This window comes from Vulpes vulpes, chromosome 10 (genome assembly GCF_048418805.1).
Source record: "Vulpes vulpes isolate BD-2025 chromosome 10, VulVul3, whole genome shotgun sequence".
Taxonomy (NCBI): domain Eukaryota; kingdom Metazoa; phylum Chordata; class Mammalia; order Carnivora; family Canidae; genus Vulpes; species Vulpes vulpes.
Genome location: NC_132789.1, coordinates 5,150,469 through 5,167,790, shown reverse-complemented (window position 1 = coordinate 5,167,790; position 17,322 = coordinate 5,150,469). Strand labels below are relative to the sequence as shown.

The 17,322-nt window shown below is 49.1% G+C and overlaps 1 protein-coding gene across 1 annotated transcript; it reads right to left on the bottom strand.

The window, feature by feature from the left end:
- Positions 1 to 7,929: 7,929 nt before the first annotated feature.
- Positions 7,930 to 12,377, bottom strand: UBC (ubiquitin C). The gene is made up of 2 exons (XM_026017133.2): positions 12,252 to 12,377; positions 7,930 to 11,426 (listed from the first exon to the last, which is right to left on the bottom strand). Exon 2 carries the CDS (start codon positions 11,421 to 11,423, stop codon positions 7,998 to 8,000), a length of 3,426 nt encoding a protein of 1,141 aa, XP_025872918.2. The 5' UTR covers positions 11,424 to 11,426; positions 12,252 to 12,377; the 3' UTR covers positions 7,930 to 7,997.
- Positions 12,378 to 17,322: the final 4,945 nt, after the last annotated feature.

The window sequence follows — 17,322 nt, the reverse complement described above, 5'->3', positions numbered from 1 at the left end:
AAAGAACAGCTGGGTCCTGAGGCAGGCCAGAGAAAGTCATCAAAGCCCAGAGAAGCCACATAGAAGATGGCAGGAAGCCATGGGCAGAATGCCCCAGAGCAGTAGGCTGGCTGTGTGGCAGGTGACTATGAGCGCAGACTTGTGGAAAGTGAAAGCATCCCTTAGAAACTTAGGGAAGGGGAGCACCAGGGTGGCTCAGTGGTTGAGCATCTGCCTTCGGCTCAGAGTGTGATCCCGGAGTCCTGGAATCAAGTCCCATGTCAGGCTCCCTGCATGGAGCCTGCTTCTCCGTGTGTGTGTGTGTGTGTGTGTGTGTGTGTGTGTGTGTGTCTCATGAATAAATAAATAAAATCTTAAAAAAAAAAAAAAGAAAAGAAACTTAGTAAAGAGCTTCCTAGAGGCAGTACAGACTATTGTCTCATATGGACCTGGAGGAAGCGCTGACCCTTCCGCACTGGCTCACAGAGACGCTGGGGTCCACCTCCCTGATCCCTCCTGCCCACATTAGAACTGGTCACTCCCCCACCATAGTCCATCCTGATGGGCTTCATCCTTCACTCCATAGAGCTTGGGTTTCCAAAACTTTTTAAGATTCTTTTGACAGCTTGTAAATATGTCCTATTTAGTATAACCACCTCTGAGAGATAAATGTGTCCTATCATTGTTCCCCATCAAAAACTATATTCTACCCATAAGAGGAAGAAAAGTGGTAAGAACAATTAAAAATTAATAAATAGATTCAGGTGTTACAACAATAATAAAACGAATGAGCACATAGCCTTATTCTAACCAATGAAGGCAAGTCTGCTGCAGGGGACTTCCAGGAAAGATGTTTTTTGTCTTCCTAACAAGTCACAGGAACAAGGTGTCAGTTTTTCTTCCTCCGAACATTGTTGGGTCTGTATACGTGATGTCTGGAACTGCTCAGCCCTCTTGCTGATGACCACACAGAACAGGCCAGAGTCCTAGCTCTGAGTGTCTTGTCATAAAGATAACGTATAGCTAAACTATGGAAAGAGCCCAAATGCCCATGACTGATGAGCCACCTGGGTGGCTCAGTCAGTTGAGCATCTGACTTTTGGTTTCAGCTCAGGTCATGATTTCAGGGAGATAGAACCCCACATTGAGCTCTGCACTGTCTGCTTGTCCTTCTCGCTCTGCTCCTTCCCCCAGTTACGCGCTCTTTCTCTCTTAAATAAAAAAATCCTTTTTTTTTAAGGTTGTATTTATTTGTCAGAGAGAGACAATGAGTGAACAAGCAGAGAGAGCTACAGGGGCAGAAACAGGATACCTGCTGATCCAGGAGCCTGATGCAGGACTCTATCCCAGGATCCTAGGATCATGACCTGAGCTGAAGATAGTTGCTCAACTGACTGAGCCACTGAGGCGTTCCAATAAATAAAATCTTAAAAAAGAAAAAAAGGGCATCCCAGGTGGCTTGGCGGTTTGATGCCGCCTTCTGCCCAGGGCCTGATCCTGGAGACCCAGGGTCGAGTCCCACGTTGGGCTCCCTGCATGGAGCCTGCTTCTCCCTCTGCCTGTGTCTCTGCCTCTCTCTCTGTGTGTGTGTGTCTCTCATGAATAAATAAATAAAATCTTTTTATTTTATTAAAAAGAAAAAGAAAAGTCAAGCAGAGGAAGACAAATACCATATGATTTCATTCATATGTGGAAATTAAGAAACAAAGCAGATGAATATATGAGAAGGGAAAAAAGAGAGGGAGGCAAACCATAAGAGACTTAATGGTGGAGGGAGGTGGGTGGGGGATGGGCTGAAATAGGGGATGGTAGGTATTAAGAGGACACTTATTGGGATGAACATTGGGTGTTATATCTAACTGATCAATCACTGAATTCTAAGCAGATGCTTAACTACGGAGCCACCCAGGTGCCCCTACTAGAAGTTTTTTTTAAAACACTGATGCCTGCCCCCCACCCAAGACCAAGCATTTTCCATCTATTGAAAGCCACCCCCTGGGATCCCTGGGTGGCGCAGCGGTTTGGCGCCTGCCTTTGGCTCAGGGCGCGATCCTGGAGACGCGGGATCGAATCCCACGTCGGGCTCCCGGTGCATGGAGCCTGCTTCTCCCTCTGCCTATGTCTCTGCCTCTCTCTCTCTCTGTGACTATCATAAATAAATAAAAATTAAAAAAAAAAAAAATGAAAGCCACCCCCTCAGCAGCCCCTTCCCTTCACTTGCTTATTGGACTCCAGCCATACTGATCTCCAGTTCCTCAAACACACGGAACCCTGCCACTGCCAGAGCTCCTGCACTTTGCACTGCCTCATCTTTCGCAAAGATGCCTCCAATCACCCTTCAGGTCCTACTTAAAGAGTACCTTTGGGGGGCACCTGAGTGACTCAGTGGTTGAGTGTCTGCCTTTGGCTCAGGTAGTGATCCCGGGGTCTGGAATTGAGTCCCGCATCGGGCTCCCCACAGGGAGCCTGCTTCTCCTTCTGCCTGTGTCTCTGCCTCTCTCTGTGTCTCATGAATAAATAAATAAAATCTTTAAAAGAAAAAAAAAAAAAAAAGAGTCCCCAGGGCGGCTCAGTTGGTTAAGCCTCTGCCTTCTGCTCAGGTCATGATCCCAGGGTCCTGAGATGGAACCCCCATCAGGTTCCCTACTCAACAGGCAGTTGCTTCTTCCTCTCCTTCTGCCTGTCCCCCCCAGTTGTGCTCTCCCTCTCTAATAAGTAAATAAAATCTTAAAAAAAGAAAGAGTCCCTTCCCAGAACGCCTCTCCTAACCACCTGATCATAAGTAGGATTCCCAAAGTTCTCCCATTCAATCTGATCATCTCTACTGCTATGTGCAGTTATTATCAAATATAGGAACAGAAGTATATCTCATTTGGATAAAGAAAATTTTTTTTTAATTTTTATTTATTTACTTATTTGACAGAGATAGAGAGGCAGACAGCACAAACAGGGGGAGCAGCAGAGAGAGAAGGAGAAGCAGGCTCCCCACTGCAGGGAGCCGGACATGGGACTGATCCCAGGACCCTGAGATCATGACCTGAGCGGGAGGCAGACACTCAACCACTGAGCCACCCAGATGCCTCTGAATGAAGAATTTTAATACAAATTTAGAAAGAGCTAGGAAATTTCTGGGAATTCAGATAATGTCCAGTCAGGACAGTCAAGGAAGGCTTCAGTACAACCTTTGAATTAGGACTTGACGTTGCGTGGATTTGACTTGCGGCGGTGGCGGTGGTGGCATTTCAGAAAGAGGGAGCAGCTCGCGTGGAGGAAGGTGGAAAATGAACATATGGAGATAAGCAGACAAAAGCAGGGAAGACAGCATTTTAAGAGGTTAGATCTGGTAAGATACAGTAATTGAGGGTTGAATAATAGCTTTATTAGATGCTGTGGAGTAATTCCAACAGGAAGCGGCTCCAGCAATGGAAGGAAAAGGAGAAAGGAAACGGCGCTGGGCCCAGAGAAACCGGGACGGTAAAAAGCCTCTGCAGGGAGAAGGTAAAAGCATAAATTGCTTGGCCAACCACGACCGCTTGGGGGCGCTGAGGGCCCAGGACTAAATCGAAACCCGTCCTAGGGGCTCCCCCTTCCGGCAGAAATGGGCACTACGCACTGACACGGCTAAGTCTCAAAAAAGCACTTACCAAGCTCTGAAAGGCACTGGCCAAACTCATACCAACATTAAAAAGAACAGTTTTACATAAATGCAAACTCCGTATTTTTATAGTTTATCCAAGACTCATCTATGTCGGGACGCCTGGGTGCTCAGCGGTTGAGCGTCTACCTTCAGTGCAGGGTGGGATCCTGGAGACCCGGGATGGAGTCCCATATCAGGCTCCATGCAGGGAGCCTGCTTCTCCCTCGGCCTGTCTCTCTCCTGTGTCTCTCAGTAATAATTTTTTTTAAAAAAAGACTCATCTATGTCAGTGAATCCTCTCACAGCATTAATGTATGTGCAAAACCAACTTCGGACTGCTTTAAGATGTTAACAGTCACTCCGTGAAACTGAACAAGTGTATTATCTGTTCCTTAAACTGACTCAGAGGGGCGCCCAGGTGACCCAGTGGTTAAGCATCTGCCTTCCGCCCAGGGTGTGATCCTGGAGACCTGAGATCAAGTCCCACGTCGGGCTTCCTGCATGGAGCCTGCTTCTCTGTCTGCCTGTGTCTCTGCCTCTCTCCCTGTGTCTCTCATGAATAAATAAAATAAAAAAAAAAAATTTAAAAACAAATCAACTCAGGACCCCTTCACAGCAGAAATGCTACTTATTCAACACTTTATCACTATGGTTCCTGTATTTGTTGGAAGGGCTGTAAATGTTCCCCCAAGGGATTGTGATAGCTTGGCGTGGTGGTTTTATTCTTGTAAAAATGATATGAGGTATTTTTCCTTTATACAAGACGAAAATATATTAGAACTCTTGTCAAAAATAAGAAATGTATAGTGAAAAAACAAGGACAGGCTGCAAACAGTATGCTACCTTTTGTAAAAGGGGATATTAATAATTAGTGATTGCTTCATATATAGAAACTCTGAAAGTACATGGGGGTGCAAAGGATGGGGCTGGAGAACTGGGTGGGTGGAGGGCATTATATACGATTTAAAGTTTTTTATGTATCCAAAACACATTAAAGTATTACCTACTCAAAAATGAAAAATAGAAACATATCACAGGACAGTAATTATAAAAGTTCTAGGGTCTGCCTTTGGCTCAGCGTGTGATCCTGGGGTCCTGGAATCGAGTCCGCATTGGGCTCCCCACAGGGAGCCTGCTTCTCCTTCTGCCTATGTCTCTGCCTCTGTGTCTCATGAATAAAATCTTTAAAAAAATTATAAGGTGGACTATTTTCAATTATCTGAGAATCTTATTACGTACCATCTCATATTTATGTCATACTTTAAAAAAACCAGTACACAAAAGAGAGGTGTATAAGGATATACTTTGCAACAGCACTGTAACACCAAAACCTGGAAACAAATGTTGGTGCACAGGTTAAATCACAGGGTATCCATACAATGGAATAGCAAGACTATTAAAAAGAATGAAGTAGGGACTCCTGGGTGGCTCAGTGGTTGAGCATCTGCCTTCAGCTCAGGTGGTCTCAGAGTCCCAAGATTGAGTCCCACATCAGGCTTCCCTCCATGAGCCTGCTTCTCCCTCTAGGTCTCTATTTCACTCTCTGTATCTCATGAATAAAATAAGTCTTTAAAAAAAAATGAAGTAGCACTAGATGTAATGACATGAAAAGATGTAATTACTCAGCTTTAAAAAAAAGCTGAGAAACACTACATTGAGAATGGTCCTGTTACGTGTACATACATATGTATGTAAATAAATGTATTATATAATATAAAGTCCAAAAAATTAACAAACCTTAAAAGTAGTTATCACCTGGGGGGGGGGGTGGAGTAAAACATCCAGAAATTAAGGACTTAGGTGGACTCTTCCGACTTTTTGATACACATAGTTTATATGTATGTTGTAATTAAAATAAGTAGCAAATGTATTCCAAACTCTCCTGGGAGTAAGCTTACATGAACTCTACATCACTGATTTTAATGTGCTTAGAATGGTTTTTCAAACCTCTCTAGTATTGGGGCACCTGGCTGGCTCAATCCATTAAGCCTCTGCCTTCAGCTCAGGTCATGATCCCAGGATCCTGCTCAGCAGGGAGCCTGCCTCTCTCCCCCTACTACTCCCTCCTGCACATGTGCTCCCTTTCTCCTAAATACTTTAAAAAGTTTCTAGTATTTATTAGCAATTCCTTTCATTAAACCTGACAGGCAGCACTTTACTTCAAAGAAGCTTCCTTGGTAAGTTTCCAAATGAGCATTCCCACCCAGGCTAAGAGTTTTATTAGACCAGTGCACTGATGCTCTTGTACTGATGCCAAGATCCCTCTCGCCCTGTCCAAATTACTTGGGATCTCCATCCTAAAGGACAGTTGGCTGTTAACAGTACGACCTAGCCTCATAGTCCCAAAAATTATTAGCCACTCAACCTCCCGTACTTAGAAAACTTAGAAAGTTTGAGCTCTCCTACACCCATGGGGTTCAAACTCACAAACCTTAGACCATGACTCACACACTCCACTGCCTGAGCTAGCCCGCCATCCCTGAAGACTTTTTTTTTCCCTGAAGACTTCTAAAAAGCACTCCTTATCACTGATTTAGGAACCATTTGCTGCCTATCCTGCAGTGATCGTTTTCAAGATGCTACTGACGCTTTTCCTGGATGCTAGAACTAGTTTGGAGTATCAAACTTCTACAAAAACTCCTAACATGGTGACAAAGCGCTACTGGAGTTCCTGGAGGTTGTTTCCCGACCTCTTTGTCAACTTACATGGGTGAGTCAATGAAAATGAAGTGCACTGTACACTTTGTGCACTTGTATTAACAAAGGGAAAAACTGCAACAATTTGCCTAGCACTTAGAGCTCTAAAATGGCATTTTCTAGTCTGATCCCTAAGGCTAGGGATGTAGACTTATACTGCTGGTAGACAACACGAAAACTTCCTGTATACCTGAGATTGCCCAAGGGAGGTGGAAGGCCGCGGTGCTTTGGGGGAACAGTTCCGTCTGAAGTCCCTTAATGACTAATCTCTGGGGCACCTACCACCCAGTGCCAATTCCTTACATTAAACCAGCTCCCCGGGCAGCCCGGGTGGCTCAACGGTTTAGCACCACCTTCAGCCCCAGGGCCTGATCCTGGGGATCTGGGATCGAGTCCCACGTCGGCTCCCAGCATGGAGCCTGCTTCTCCCTCTGCCTGTCTCTGCCTCTCCCTCTCATGAATAAAAATCTTTAAAATAAAAAATAAAAAAAATAAACCAGCTCACCTTGACTTCCACCTTTGCTTGTAGTTATGACAAAGATAATTACCTCACCAGCAACATCTCATGGGATAGAAGCTAGCATAGTATAAACTTTCCCAAGTGAAGACAGTTCACCTTTTTCACAATTGTTATATACAAATCCTTTATCTGTAGTCCTAGAAAAGTGATCTCAAAATCTCCATTTCAATGTTTCATTATCTACATAGCCACTAATTATTCTAAACTTTTGAGCATGCCAGACACAATTACTCACCATTCTTTTTAAATTATCTGGTTAAATAAGTATCTGGTAAAGCGACTTTCTATGCAGCTCAGTATAAACTTAAATACACTACTGTATTTAAGTTTTATTTATTCATTTATGAGAAACACAGAGAGGCAGAGACACAGAGGGAGAAGCAGGCTCCATGCAAGGAGCCCGACGTGGGACTCAATCCTGGGTCTCCAGGATCACGCCCTGGGCTGAAGGCGGCGCTAAACCGCTGAGCCACCCAGGCTGCCCTAGACTAGTGTATTAAAGTGGGTTCTTGGGCACCCAAGAATTATTTTTACAATTGCTTGGGCAACCACGAACTTATTTTTATAAATAAAATGTATTTTATATTTCTATTTTATAAATATCAAAAAAATTAAGTGGGTTCTTCCATAGGTTTCACCACCCCCACCCTCTTATTAGCACCTTTTTTTAAAGATTTTATTTACTTATTCACGAGAGAGGCAGAGACACAGGCAGAGGGAGAAGCAGGCTCCATGCAGGGAACCCAACATGGGACTCAATCCCAGGACTCCAGGATCATACCCTGGGCTGAAGGTAGGCACTCAATCACTGAGCCACCCAGGCTTCCCTAGTATTTCCTTCCTGAGGGTAGCTCAGAAATATTCCCATTGCTATTGCACAAACCAATCAAAAATTCAGTATTTTTAAAATTAATTTAAAAATACAACTATATACAGACAATCCTATCTCCCCTTCCCAATTTTTTTTTTTTTTTTTTTTTTTTTACTAACATTTCTTAACCCTCCCGGGATGCCAGAATTTGATAGACTGAAAATCTTGACCTGTCACATCCCATCCAAACTAAACAGAACCCTCTCCCCACAAAAACTCACACTATTTGGGAATGCAACAACTTTATTGAAAGAAAAGTGCAATGAATTTTGTCAACAGCTTAAAGGGGGAAATTAGACCCCTCCCCTCAAGCGCAGGACCAAGTGCAGAGTGGACTCCTTCTGGATGTTGTAGTCAGACAGGGTGCGCCCATCTTCCAGCTGTTTGCCGGCAAAGATCAACCTCTGCTGGTCAGGGGGGATGCCCTCTTTTTCTTGGATCTTCCCTTTGACATTCTCGATGGTGTCACTGGGCTCCACCTCCAGGGTGATGGTCTTACCCGTCAAGGTCTTCACGAAGATCTGCATGCCCCCCCTGAGGCGAAGGACCAGGTGCAGAGTGGACTCCTTCTGGATGTTGTAGTCGGACAGGGTGCGCCCATCTTCCAGCTGTTTGCCGGCAAAGATCAGCCTCTGCTGGTCAGGGGGGATGCCCTCCTTGTCCTGGATCTTCGCCTTCACGTTCTCGATGGTGTCACTGGGCTCCACCTCCAGGGTGATGGTCTTACCAGTCAAGGTCTTCACGAAGATCTGCATGCCCCCCCTGAGGCGAAGGACCAGGTGCAGAGTGGACTCCTTCTGGATGTTGTAGTCGGACAGGGTGCGTCCATCTTCCAGCTGTTTGCCGGCAAAGATCAGCCTCTGCTGGTCAGGGGGGATGCCCTCCTTGTCCTGGATCTTCGCCTTCACGTTCTCGATGGTGTCACTGGGCTCCACCTCCAGGGTGATGGTCTTACCAGTCAAGGTCTTCACGAAGATCTGCATGCCCCCCCTGAGGCGAAGGACCAGGTGCAGAGTGGACTCCTTCTGGATGTTGTAGTCGGACAGGGTGCGTCCATCTTCCAGCTGTTTGCCGGCAAAGATCAGCCTCTGCTGGTCAGGGGGGATGCCCTCCTTGTCCTGGATCTTCGCCTTCACGTTCTCGATGGTGTCACTGGGCTCCACCTCCAGGGTGATGGTCTTACCAGTCAAGGTCTTCACGAAGATCTGCATGCCCCCTCTGAGGCGAAGGACCAGGTGCAGAGTGGACTCCTTCTGGATGTTGTAGTCGGACAGGGTGCGTCCATCTTCCAGCTGTTTGCCGGCAAAGATCAGCCTCTGCTGGTCAGGGGGGATGCCCTCCTTGTCCTGGATCTTCGCCTTCACGTTCTCGATGGTGTCACTGGGCTCCACCTCCAGGGTGATGGTCTTACCAGTCAAGGTCTTCACGAAGATCTGCATGCCCCCTCTGAGGCGAAGGACCAGGTGCAGAGTGGACTCCTTCTGGATGTTGTAGTCGGACAGGGTGCGTCCATCTTCCAGCTGTTTGCCGGCAAAGATCAGCCTCTGCTGGTCAGGGGGGATGCCCTCCTTGTCCTGGATCTTCGCCTTCACGTTCTCGATGGTGTCACTGGGCTCCACCTCCAGGGTGATGGTCTTACCAGTCAAGGTCTTCACGAAGATCTGCATGCCCCCCCTGAGGCGAAGGACCAGGTGCAGAGTGGACTCCTTCTGGATGTTGTAGTCGGACAGGGTGCGCCCATCTTCCAGCTGTTTGCCGGCAAAGATCAGCCTCTGCTGGTCAGGGGGGATGCCCTCCTTGTCCTGGATCTTCGCCTTCACGTTCTCGATGGTGTCACTGGGCTCCACCTCCAGGGTGATGGTCTTACCAGTCAAGGTCTTCACGAAGATCTGCATGCCCCCTCTGAGGCGAAGGACCAGGTGCAGAGTGGACTCCTTCTGGATGTTGTAGTCGGACAGGGTGCGTCCATCTTCCAGCTGTTTGCCGGCAAAGATCAGCCTCTGCTGGTCAGGGGGGATGCCCTCCTTGTCCTGGATCTTCGCCTTCACGTTCTCGATGGTGTCACTGGGCTCCACCTCCAGGGTGATGGTCTTACCAGTCAAGGTCTTCACGAAGATCTGCATGCCCCCTCTGAGGCGAAGGACCAGGTGCAGAGTGGACTCCTTCTGGATGTTGTAGTCGGACAGGGTGCGTCCATCTTCCAGCTGTTTGCCGGCAAAGATCAGCCTCTGCTGGTCAGGGGGGATGCCCTCCTTGTCCTGGATCTTCGCCTTCACGTTCTCGATGGTGTCACTGGGCTCCACCTCCAGGGTGATGGTCTTACCAGTCAAGGTCTTCACGAAGATCTGCATGCCCCCCCTGAGGCGAAGGACCAGGTGCAGAGTGGACTCCTTCTGGATGTTGTAGTCGGACAGGGTACGCCCATCTTCCAGCTGTTTGCCGGCAAAGATCAGCCTCTGCTGGTCAGGGGGGATGCCCTCCTTGTCCTGGATCTTCGCCTTCACGTTCTCGATGGTGTCACTGGGCTCCACCTCCAGGGTGATGGTCTTACCAGTCAAGGTCTTCACGAAGATCTGCATGCCCCCTCTGAGGCGAAGGACCAGGTGCAGAGTGGACTCCTTCTGGATGTTGTAGTCGGACAGGGTGCGCCCATCTTCCAGCTGTTTGCCGGCAAAGATCAGCCTCTGCTGGTCAGGGGGGATGCCCTCCTTGTCCTGGATCTTCGCCTTCACGTTCTCGATGGTGTCACTGGGCTCCACCTCCAGGGTGATGGTCTTACCAGTCAAGGTCTTCACGAAGATCTGCATGCCCCCTCTGAGGCGAAGGACCAGGTGCAGAGTGGACTCCTTCTGGATGTTGTAGTCGGACAGGGTGCGTCCATCTTCCAGCTGTTTGCCGGCAAAGATCAGCCTCTGCTGGTCAGGGGGGATGCCCTCCTTGTCCTGGATCTTCGCCTTCACGTTCTCGATGGTGTCACTGGGCTCCACCTCCAGGGTGATGGTCTTACCAGTCAAGGTCTTCACGAAGATCTGCATGCCCCCCCTGAGGCGAAGGACCAGGTGCAGAGTGGACTCCTTCTGGATGTTGTAGTCGGACAGGGTACGCCCATCTTCCAGCTGTTTGCCGGCAAAGATCAGCCTCTGCTGGTCAGGGGGGATGCCCTCCTTGTCCTGGATCTTCGCCTTCACGTTCTCGATGGTGTCACTGGGCTCCACCTCCAGGGTGATGGTCTTACCAGTCAAGGTCTTCACGAAGATCTGCATGCCCCCTCTGAGGCGAAGGACCAGGTGCAGAGTGGACTCCTTCTGGATGTTGTAGTCGGACAGGGTGCGCCCATCTTCCAGCTGTTTGCCGGCAAAGATCAGCCTCTGCTGGTCAGGGGGGATGCCCTCCTTGTCCTGGATCTTCGCCTTGACATTCTCGATGGTGTCACTGGGCTCCACCTCCAGGGTGATGGTCTTACCAGTCAAGGTCTTCACGAAGATCTGCATGCCCCCCCTGAGGCGAAGGACCAGGTGCAGAGTGGACTCCTTCTGGATGTTGTAGTCGGACAGGGTGCGCCCATCTTCCAGCTGTTTGCCGGCAAAGATCAGCCTCTGCTGGTCAGGGGGGATGCCCTCCTTGTCCTGGATCTTCGCCTTCACGTTCTCGATGGTGTCACTGGGCTCCACCTCCAGGGTGATGGTCTTACCCGTCAAGGTCTTCACGAAGATCTGCATTGTCTGTCAAAAAAACAAAAAAAACAAAAACCAATCTAGAGTGTAACAGAACACTCACATGTGAATACAACACTTACAGTTACTGGTCATTTTACACTAAATCAAGAACTAAAATAAACCTCGTCAAAAAACCTAAGGAGAAGAAACAGGACCGGTTTTAGAAACTCAAATAAGCTCCAAAACCAAGCTGCAGGCCCCAGGAGGAGAGAAGACAGGGGTACCGGTCAAGAGAAGGCGCCGGCTTCCGTATCTTCCCCTCCCCCCTCAGTGATGTCTGGACCGGACAATCCGCACGATCTCCCCCCGGCCTAACCCTTGTGCCCCGCGACTGACCCAAGTCGGCTCCACACACAGGAGCTCGCGGCCCCACCCCGGATTGTTAGCTGACAAAGCGATGACATCACACGACCGACGCGACGAGCGGGCCCCCTCCCCCCTGACGGGCGCAGGACTGCTCCGAGCGGCGCCGGCACTTCGGGCCCACTCGCCGCGACCGGGACACGGAGCGTGGCGCCAGCGGGGCCGCGGAGCACACAGGGGCTTCCCGCCCCCACTCACTGCGCAGAGGGTCCCGTCAGGGCCCCACCGGCTCGGCGCGTGTCGCCCGCTCACAGCCATCCCCTCTCCCGGGCTCCTCACGGCCCCCTCGCATCTCGGCTTCTCCCCCCACAGGAGCCAGAGCCGTAGCGGACGCCATTTTGCCGCGCCCCCCCCCCAAGGGTAACCGCGCTCCGGCGCCGCGGGCAACTCCCGGCGCAGCCGGCTGCCGGCCCCCCGCCCCTGCAGGGCCCCAAGCCCCCCAGGCCCGCGCAGCGGCCCGCTCCTCACCAAGCGGCTGTGACAGAAGCGCACGCAGACGAGCAACCGACCTCCGGCCTCCACGGAACTGCCTGCGCCACGCCCGGCGCCTCCTTATATAGCGATCGGCAGCGCCGCTCCGGTGGATCCCTGCGCGGAAACGCCGAGAAGGGACTACTTTTCTCGGTCTTCCTACCCTCCGGGGAGAAAACCGCTGCCCCCAGCCTTCTAAGAGGCCCCTGAAATGCCGACCTGTCAAGGCTGGGCCGTAGGGCTGAATCTGGCGAGGAGAGGGCCGCGGGCCCGAGCGCCCGCGCGGAGGGATCAGCGCGCTCGTCGAGTGCTGCGTCCGCGGACGTGGCCGGCGCCGGATGCGAGGGGGGAGGGGCGAGCGGGGAGAACTGGGCCCGCGGGAGACGGGAAAACCCGGCGCGGAATCGCCGGGCGCCCGGAGCGAGCTGTCCCTGCCGCGGGGCCCCGACACCCCTTCCCCTCGGCCGCAGCGGTCCCCGCGGCTCTCGAGACCCGCGCTGGGCGGAGAGGGGTTGGGCGTCGTGGGCCCCCCGCCCCTCCGCGACCTCCGGGGTCCTGGCGCCGGGGCCTGCGGCCCTCCCCTCCCCCGCGCTGGCGGCCCGCCCATCCCCCCCGCGGGCGCGCGGACAGGACGGATGACTCGACAGATCGCGGCGCTGGGCGGGCGGTGGGCCAGGCCTGGGCTGGGGCAGGGGGGAGCAAGGGGGGTGCGGGACAGCGCAAGGCTAGAAGGGGGGGCAGAAGCCCCGCTCGCTTCGCCCGCGCCTGTTCGAGAGGCATCTGGAAGTCCCCCGAACTTTCTAGAATGTTCTTTGGCCTTCCTGTACCATCTAGGCCGCCTTGTGCTTGATACACACGGAGGCATCTGGTGGACACCCCGTGGAGCTCAGACGTACAACTTCCTTAGGCCTGGGGTCTCAGAAACACAAGTCCAATCCCAGGCCTGCACATGGGGTGGGGGGGACACAATTTAATATCCCAAATACAAAATTTGGGGCACCTGGGTGACTCCGTGGTTGAGTGCTTGGCTCGGGCGTGACCCCCGGGGTCCTGGGATCCAGTCCTGTGTTGAGGTCCCTGCAGGGAGCCTGCTTCTCCCTCTGCCTGTGTCTCTGCCTCTGATGTCTCATGAATGAAGATCTTTAATAAATAATTTAATTACACTGAATGCTATGGCAAAATTCCATTTGAATAAAAGGGGAAACACTGAAAAATAAAATACCCGAATGTGGTGAAAACTTAAAAGGTTTCTGGAAGTTTACAGAGAAAAGTCCTTCACATGCTCAATCCCCCAGCCACTGTCTCTTCTGGAACTATTCTCTGTTTCAGTGTGGAGGGGGGAAAAGATCTTTTCATTTCACCCTCAAAGCTTTCGAGAAAAAAAAAAAAACAAATAGGAAAAGTTGCCTAAACAATGTTCTGCCGTTAAAAAAAAAGACTCATCCCTGTTTTAAATTATGAATGTTGTATTATTTAAATTCTCACAATGTGAATCAAAACTGCTATGTGAAAAAAAACAAAACAAAAACAAAACAAAAAATAAACAAACAAAAAAAACCGTTATGTGTTTTCTTTGGTAACCCATGTAGGTACGTATTTATGAGAAAGGTCTGAGGAAGGTTCAAAATAGACTTTAATCTGTGTGATTTTTAACATTTTCTGAAGAGAATGAATTTATTGTTGAGGAATTAAAACGAATAAGAAAAGCAAAATATCATTTTTCAGGTTAGTAGGAAACCCCAGGAACTTCCAATCCAGATTTTTGTGAAGGTTATTTCTGGAAAGAGGTTTTAAAGGAACAAAATGTGGAAGCTCCTTATAGGGGTATTTCTCTCCAAATTTCAGGCAGACATTTCAGAGACCCAAAAGGCCAAGGTTCTTTCTAAGGTGACGGAGGCTTAGCTTCACACCACACCCTGCTTCTCTGGGTTGTGACTTTTGCTGCCAGCCTCATGATTCATGTTGTTTAAAGGCTGAGTCACGAGCTTTGAGACATAGCTTTTTCCAGAATCCAAAAGGTACAGAGGAAAACAGGCCTGGTTTCAGAAGTGGGGGAAGGAGAGGAGGGAGGAGGAAGAAGAGAGGCTCAGAGGGTGGGAAGTGGGTCCAGGGTCATCTCCAAGGAAAGAACATTTTTATGACCTGAGAACATTGGTGTCTATCCTCTCTGGCAGAAAAAAAAAAAAAAAAAAAAAAAGGTGCCCCGAAACACCCTTGCATAAGCACAACAGTGGAGTGTATTAAGGCAAAGAGAAGTAAGCATTTGTCCAAGGACACTGAGGTGACACGAAGGGAAAGATAAAATGAGACAAGCAGCCAGTGTTTCTCTAGAGCCGTCATTCTCAACAAGGAATGACTTGGCCCCTCTGTGTACATGTGGCCATATCCAGAGAGCATTTTTGGTGGCGTGGTGGTAGTTGGGGGGAGGAGGTGCTGCTGGCATCTGGAAACAGAGTCAAGGCTGCTGCAGCACATCCCCTAAGACACAGTCACCCAGTCCCAAACATCAGTAATGCCAAGGAGGTTGAGAAACCCTGCCCTACAAAGAAATTGCATTTTCCTCATGACAACTGCTTTACTATTTACTGAGAAGGCCTCCCAAAACCTAAATGTCCCACTTGGACCTAGGAATTGGCTATCAAGTCACGTCCCTGAAACCTAAAATCCCCTGACCTAGAATGCAGTGTGCGACAATGTGCGAGATGCAGGGTGAGTCACTAGATCCATTTTCAACTCCTTCCACCCACAGATCCGTCCTTTGCAAGCGGCCCAGAAGAGATTGCTTCAGAGCTGGCACCAACGGAAGAGTGACAGAGGCCCAGCAACACGGCAGGATTGGTGGGGAAGCATGAGCACGTGATGGGCTGAGCTCACAAAGGGCCTGGGTGTTGGGCTGCTGGGGGGGTAGGAGGTAGGGGGGAGGACTGCTGCCTGTTTGTTTGCCTGCCTTGCTTCCGTCCCAAAGGATTTGGTTCCCCTGAAGGTCACAACCATGTATGGGCCTCAACTCCACATCATGAGAAAGTCCAAGAGCACAAGGATCAGCAAACATTTCCCCCCAAGCAAAAGGGTGAAATCAAGAGCTGATTGGGAAACATTTGTCTTGCTTTGTCATTGGTTATATAACCATCAAAGCTAATCAAACGTGTCTGCAGTTTAAGGGGGGAAAAAAAGCCCAAGGGAGTCCTCTTTTTCCTGTTTATGTGTGTGCATTTGCATTGTGCGGCAGAGCACAGACTGCTCCAGTTTAAAAATAACCAATGTAATCCCCCAGGAGTCAGGAAATCAGACTTCACTTCCAGTCTCCAAACTTGCTTCTACTCTACTTGAGGAAGATTGAAAAGTTAACCCACAGGGAATTTGCTTTGTTTTTAATTCCTTTTTAAGTTGTGGCAAAATACACACATAAAATTAACCATCTCAACCATTTTTTTTTTCATCTCAACCATTTTTAAGCATACAGTTCCATTGTGTTAGGTATGCCATAGGGGAGGAAAAATAATTTTCCCTTTACCCTCTGAGTTCTTAGCTGAGGCCTCAAAAATGAAAGATTAACAAGAGAGAAAATCCCCTAGAAGTTTATTAACATGCATGTTTCATGTATACCTTGGAGATACCCTGGGAAAAAATGAATAACGCAGAGGTGGTTTTAGAATTTAGGCTTAAATAATCATCTTAATAGGGGAAGAGGAGGGGAATATAGGCCTCTCAGGGGTTTTTAGGAATACAATAGATGGTAGTATAGTTTGTGACAGTTGAGTGTCTTACTTCTAGTCTGTCCTGTCACGGGAGCCAGTCTTCTTCCCTGGTTGGTGAAGCTCTGGGGAGGGGATCTGCATTTAGGACCTAAGAGTGGTTCACAGACAGCCTCTCCCCTGATCTGCTACTTTTCAAGTGCTTTCAGCTCAAAATAATATCAAAGTGGCATATTTGGGGCTGGCATATTCTGTACTCTTCAACATGCATACTCTTGTGCAACCATCACCACCATCCATCTCCAGAATTCTTTCATCTTGCACACCTGAACTCCTGACCCCAGGGGTTTAAAAGCTCCCTAGGGCACATGGATGGCTCAGCCGTTGGACTTGCAACTGGATTTCAGCTCAGGGCCTGATCTCAGGGTAGTGGGAGCAAGCCCCACAGCGGGCTCTACAATCAGCATGGAGTCTGCTTGTGATCCTCTCTCTTTTGTAAATAAAAAATTTCTTTTTAAGGGATGCCTGGGTGGCTCAGCGGCTGGGCATCTGCCTTTGGCTTGGGTTGTGATCCTGGGGTCCTGGGATTGAGTCTCCCTCTGCCTGTGTCTCTGCCTCTCTTTTCCTGTGTTTCACATGAATAAACATTTTTTTTAAAAGATTTAAAAAGATTAGTTTTGTGTTAGGCCTGATTACTTTAGAAATTACCTCAGCATCTTGTTCCCTTAAACCCTGTTGACATTTGGAGAGAAATAACCTTCCCAGCAGCTCATTACCAACTGGCACTGTTACCTAAAGGCCACTCCACCCCGCCGGTGAGTCATCTTACAGATTTCAGTTTCATCTCAAAAGTAAACGCTTTGTAGACAGTCACATCCCCCCGGATCTAAGATGAGATGTGTTCATGATTTAAAATAGGAGGTCAAGTCACACACATGAGAGACGGGATTTGATGGGTGAGGAATTCATTATTACTGCAGGCAATGCATAGGATCCTTGCTTTCAATAAAATACATCTTTGATCTTTAATGATAAAATACAAATCATGCATAACTATAAACATGAACAATGTGTGCATCAAAACCATTCCTTCGGTTGTTGATTCGTTCGTTTGTTTGTGACCTGTTGCTGATGAAGCAGGAAGCCAAACCCTGCCTGCCGGGGATGCTGGTTTCCTTTTGGGTCACTCCGTAACTGGTTGATTATTGACAGCACAGTCAGACCTTCCACTTGCCCTCTGATGGCAAGGAATCAATTACTAGTCTTTTTATTGCAGTTGCAGTGCCAGGAAATGGACCATGAGCTCCCCAGTTGAGCCTTCTCACTACTGCTGTGGTTTTAGTCATCAGGTGATGTTTGCCTTTACACTGATT